The sequence below is a fragment of the Salvelinus fontinalis genome, unplaced genomic scaffold, assembly GCF_029448725.1.
Source record: "Salvelinus fontinalis isolate EN_2023a unplaced genomic scaffold, ASM2944872v1 scaffold_0171, whole genome shotgun sequence".
Lineage (NCBI taxonomy): Eukaryota > Metazoa > Chordata > Actinopteri > Salmoniformes > Salmonidae > Salvelinus > Salvelinus fontinalis.
In genome coordinates this window covers 107,745-113,718 of record NW_026600380.1, presented here as the reverse complement: position 1 = coordinate 113,718, position 5,974 = coordinate 107,745, and the positions used below count along the sequence as shown (strand labels likewise).

Sequence of the window (5,974 nt, the reverse complement as noted above, 5' to 3'; positions counted from 1 at the left end):
GTGGCACCGTCATAGGAGCCACCTTACCAACAAGTCGATATGCCAAATTTTGGCCCTGCTAGAGCTGCCCCGGTCAACTGTAAGTGCTGTTATTGTGAAGTGGAAACGTCTAGGAGACACAACTGCTCAGCCGCAAAGTGGTAGGCCACACAAGCTCACAGAACAGAACCGCTGAGCGCTGAAGCGTGTAACGCATAGAAATCATCTGTCCTCGGTTGCAACACTCACTACCCAGTTCCAAACTGCCTCTGGAAGCAAAATCAGCACAATAGCTGTTCTTCTGGAGCTTCATGAAATTGTTTTCCATGGCCGAGCAGCCACACACAAGCCTAAGATCACCATATGCAATGCCAAGCGTCGGCTGGAGTGGTATAAAGCTTGCAGCCATTGGACTCTGGAGCAGTCGAAACACATTCTCTGGAGTGACGAATCACGGTTTGGCAGATGCAAGGAGCACGCTACCTGCTCCAATGCATAGTGCCAACTGTAAAGTTTGGTGGAGGAGGAATAATAGTCTGGGTCTGTTTTTCATGGTTCGGGCTAGGCCCCTTAGTTCCAGTGAAGGCAAATCTTAATGCTACAGCATAGAATGACATTCTAGATGATTCTGTACTTCCTACTTTGTGGCAACAGCTTGGGGCCTGACAATGCCCCATGCACAAAACGAGGTCCATACAGAAATGGCTTGTCGAGATCAGTGTGGAAGAACTTGACTGCCCTGCACAGAGCCCTGACTTCAGCCCCATCGAATGCCTTTGGGATTAATTGGAATGCCGACTGCGAACCAGGCCTAATCGCCCAACATCAGAACCCGACCTCACTAATGCTTTTGTGGCTGAATGGAAGCAATTCCCCGAAACAATCTTCCAACATCTAGTGGAAAGCCTTCCCAGAAGAGTGGAGGCTGTGATAGCAGCAAAGGGGGGACCAACTCCATATTAATGCCCATGATTTTGGAATGTGATGTTTGACGATGTTTGACGAGCATACTTTTGGTCCTCTAGTATAGTTTTTATATGAGAATTGCCTGTCTGTTTACATTATAGTGCTTATATTTAGCTTTATTTAGGGTTGCAAAATTCAGGGAACTTTCAATAAATTCCCTGTTTTTTCAGAAATCCTCACTTATTCCCTCCTGATTTGCAACCCTAGCTCTATCTATCATAAACATAAAGGGCTTTCATAATTTACAGAAGGCTTGTGAGATAAACAGGAACTGAAGGATATTTGGCTCATCACAGGTGGTGAAAGTTTGAACTAAAGCTGTTTAATGGCAAGCAGTTTTTAGCCATAATATGTGTACACTACCTTTCAAGAATTTGGAGTCATTTAAAAATGTCCTTGTTTTAGAAAGAAAATCTGTTTTTTTGTCCATTAAAATCACATCAAATTGATCAGAAATACAGTGTAGACATTGTTAATGTTGTAAATGACTATTGTAGCTGGAAACGGCAGAATTTTATATGGAATATCTACATCATCAACCATCACACCTGTGTTCCAATGGCACGTTGTGTTAGCTAATCCAAGTTTATAATTATAAAAGGCAAATGTATCATTAGAAAGCCCTTTTGCAATTGCGTTAGCACAGCTGAAAACTGTTGTGTTAATTAAAGAAGCAATAAAACTGGCCTTCTTTAGACTAGTTGAGTATCTGGAGCATCAGCATTTGTGGGTTTGATTACATGCTCAAAATGTCCAGAAACAAAGACCTTTCTTCTGAAATTCGTCAGTCTATTCTTGTTCTGAGAAATGAAGGCTATTCCATGCGAGAAATTGACAAGAAACTAAAGATCTCGTACAACGTTGTGTACTTCTCCCTTCACAGAACAGTGCAAACTGGCTCTAACCAGAATAGAAAGAGGAGTGGGAGGCCCCGATGCACAACTGAGCAAGAGGACAAGTACATTAGAATGTCTAGTTTAAGAAACAGATGCCTCACAAGTCTGAAAAAGAGCTGATGTGAAACAATCTGATGTGATTGGTCAAAAGACCAATTAGTGGAAAAATATCAGAATTTGGCTGCCTGTGTAAACGCAGCCATAGAAGAAGCAAATCAATATCTGGTTTCAAAAGGACTCCTACCAAAGAGCAAATCTTTACTGTATGATGACAAGTTTAATCTTTACCTTACGATAAATATTTTGAGTATTTACTTCCTCCTTCTCTGATATTTACACTGCATTACACGTATGCATTGTCTTTTAAAATATTATTTACATTTCATGACACTACTTACACATCATATACTAGGGCTCTCCAACCCTGTTCCTCGAGAGCTATCATCCTGTAGGTTTTCGCTCCAACCCTAATCTAGCGCACCTGATTCTAATAATTAGCTGGTTGATAAACTGCACCAGGTTATTTACAACTGGGGCTGGAGTGAGAACCTACAGGTGCGTCGCTCTCCAACCCACATTGACAAAACTAAGCACATTATGAAGGTGTGTATTTCTTTGACAAATTGCACACGGCAGGGAAGAGGGCAGTGTGTCTAAGGTGTGACATGAAGGGCAAAGGCTAGAGAGGCTGTCCCTCTGCCTGCAGTTGCACACCAGTTCTAGGCTTATTCTCACTCAAGGATGTGGAGGCACATGAGTGCAATGTGACTCAGCTAGGTGTCAGGTGTGGCTTTAAGTCAAAGCTAGCAACATCATTCTGTTTCAGTTCAAAGTCAAATCTCAAAGCTAGCAGGTAAGCACCCCTCTCAGTATATTATTTCCTTGAAGAGCAGTGTGGAATGTGGTGTAGATATTCATTATTGGATGTCGCTGTTGTTCTCTATGTTTGAATGGAGTCTCTCAGTCTGTCTGATTTAGTGTTGAGTGTCCTATGCGTTTGTCTTTTATCAAGTCTGTATAATTGGTTGTGTTAAAAGGATTTTGTGTTTCTTTTAACAGACAAGTTGAAACAGAGAACATCGGAATTTACGTTTTATCAGATACCGTGTGTATAGATCCTACATAGCTATATTCATGTATTTAAATATTAGCTGGCTTTATGGCAACTTGTTGGTATCAAAACAGTCACACAGGTTTGTTATTACCATGTCATTTATTGCCTACTCTGGTATTTCCCGTTGTATAACATGCTGTCTTTATTTGACTGCGTCGTATGTTTACGTAGAATCTGTCCTCTCATTAGTAATCCTTTAGGTTACGTATCCTGCAACCTGTAGTTAATTACCCCGGGCAAGGGTGAAATCCCAGCCCCCAACACATTGGGTCCCATGACTCCTTAGTTCAATAGTCTTACTGTATCCTAGTTATTGATATATCCTATATTCTGTTTCAGAGGGTGGACTCTATACACACAATAGCCCGGATAAGTATCCAGAGTATTTGTTTAGTTTGACCACATGGCTAATTTGTTTCTCTGGATGGAAAGCATGTCCTGTGAACTCAGGATCTTAGTGACAACCACTGCCTCAGTCAATTCAGAAGTCACTAACCTAACAGAAACCTAAGCTTGTCTTATTGACTTTGATTACTGTTATGACAACCACATAATATGCATGACTAGTGAACCAATGAAATGGTCCGCTGATAGAGAACTAGCCTCGTCAGCAGATGTCTGCCCTCACCCTAAAACCTGTCTGCGTTTATGATTGACCAGTATTCCTCGTGCTAAAATAATCATTGTTAACTTCACGAATACATGCAATAATAGTGATTAGATGTGTTTGCCTGTTCTTAATAAACTTATAAACAAACAGTCTTTCCTTTTGACAGGCCAAATGACGTGTCTTGGACCAATTGGGCACCGGCGCCTGATGGGCATTCTCCTGCTGGGCTGCTTGCTGACCTGTCTACTGTACCGACCTGCTATCACCTGGCTCCCTGTCCTGGCCAAGCACTTCCAGGCAGAGCACAAACAGGACGTTACCGTGCTGGTCTGGCACTGGCCCTTTGACCATCCCTTCAAACTGAACTCCTGCAGGTCCTTGTACAACATCGAAGGCTGTCACCTGACGGCGGACAGAGAGCTGTACAGTCAAGCGGATGCAGTTCTCATCCACCACAGAGAGATCGAAGAGGATTTATCCAACCTGCCCCAAGAACCACGGCCCTCCTTCCAGAAGTGGGTGTGGATGAATTTCGAATCCCCGGCACACACCAATAGAATACCTGGCTTGGAAAATCTGTTTAATGTGACTTTGAACTACAGGCAGGATGCAGACATCAACTTGCCTTATGGATCTCTCGTCCCTCGGACTAAAGAGACGGAGGAGTTTGTCCCGCATAAAAACCGACTGGTCTGTTGGATCGTTAGCAACTGGAACCCAAAACACAAGAGGACTTGGTACTACATGGAGCTGCGCAAATTCATCAGGATTCACACCTACGGGGACCCTTTCAACAAAAAGGTATCTCTTAGTGAATACAGAATGATCGTGGCCAGCTGTAAATTCTACCTGTCTTTTGAGAACTCCGTCCATAAGGACTACATTACAGAAAAACTTTATAACGCTCTCAAGTTGGGCGCTGTTCCAGTGGTCATGGGCCCGACAAGAGGGAACTATGAGAAGTTCATCCCTGGAGATTCCTTCATCCATGTGGATGACTTCCGCTCGCCCAGAGCCCTGGCCAAACACCTCCTCTTCTTGGACGAGAATGAGGAGATGTACCGTAAATACTTCAAGTGGCAGAGGATCCACACAGTCCGCATCAACAGCTTCCCCATTCAGAATGCCTGCAACAGCTGTGAGTACATCAGAGGCCACCCTGAGAATCGGATGGTTGCTGAGCTCTATAAATGGTTCTGGGAGGAGTGATGCTGAGACACTTGGAGCAAATCTACTACAAATAAACAATATCCACTTCTACATAGTCAGGGATGGGGGGGAACTGAGCAAAATGTATCTTTTACACAATGGCAGAAGTGCCAAAAATTATATTTAATTAAAGTACTTTCACCGAACGTTCCCCACTTGAACAATTAATGGGGCGTTACAAGTCATTTTAATATTTTTTACTTTTCTTCTGTCTTTTGCTACTGCTCTATCACATGTTAACTGATGTAAACAGTGTGGTGGTGACAACCAACGCTATCTGCCTGTTTACTATTGGGTCGTTCCACTAATGTTGAAACTATTCCTTTTTGTTAAATAGAACATCTAATAGGTCAAATCATAGAGTAAAAGCAGATTAGCTGGTTCTCTTTTTGGCTGTTTCGTGGTGAAAAAACTGAGCGGGTCGGGCAGAACACGTCAACCGTGTTACTCATAGAGAGACAGGCTTTCATTCAATTGCCATTCCTTTTTGCAACAACCTTCCATTCCCCTGTCACAAGTGGATGTATGGCTTATTTAAGAAAAAATCATCAGCCCTTTTACTTTTTTGACATTTAATAGGCCCTTAATATAGTCTTTCATTTTTTTGAGATGAGGGAAAATGTTTTTTTTTATAGTTGAACATGTGCTCTTTTAGACAACCTGTTAAAATTAGGTGAAATCAAAAGTTATTTTTGCCAAAATTACACTTCTCAAAAGGCACCAAATTGGTGGAAAGACCCTATTAACATTACTGTGAGAAAGATTTGGTTTTGAACTGTAATACCTGTTGAGAAATCTGGTTACTATTGAAGGTACTATAGCTCTCCTCCCTCTGGTCACTGGAATAGACTCTAAGAGATTCCACTGCGATCAGTCCTGCTTTTAACAAACCATGTGATTGGGAAAGTGATAAAGGGTAATATATGGTAGGTCTCACTCATATACAGGTAGTACTCCCTGTACTGTCAACAGTTGTTAGGCAATTACCTTTTACTGTACTATGGTTGCTAGGTTGTCACAATGAATGTGTCATGTATTTTCACACGTTAAGGGACCTTGTTCGCTCCACTGTTAGGCAACAGTGATTGATCAGAGAAGACTGAGATTCAGTGTATGATTAATGTAGTACAGTGGTCTCCAGCACAATGACATTACTAAACCCAGTTTACACACCTGTTCCAATACAATACAATGCGGGAG

The 5,974-nt window shown here is 42.2% G+C and overlaps 1 protein-coding gene across 1 annotated transcript; it reads left to right on the top strand.

Moving 5' to 3' along the window:
• Nucleotides 1–2,569: 2,569 nt before the first annotated feature.
• Nucleotides 2,570–5,414, top strand: LOC129844091 (4-galactosyl-N-acetylglucosaminide 3-alpha-L-fucosyltransferase 9-like). The gene is made up of 2 exons (XM_055912465.1): nt 2,570–2,694; nt 3,732–5,414. The coding sequence occupies exon 2, from the start codon at nt 3,737–3,739 to the stop codon at nt 4,772–4,774; it is 1,038 nt and encodes a 345-aa protein (XP_055768440.1). The 5' UTR covers nt 2,570–2,694; nt 3,732–3,736; the 3' UTR covers nt 4,775–5,414.
• The last annotated feature ends 560 nt before the right edge of the window (nt 5,415–5,974 follow it).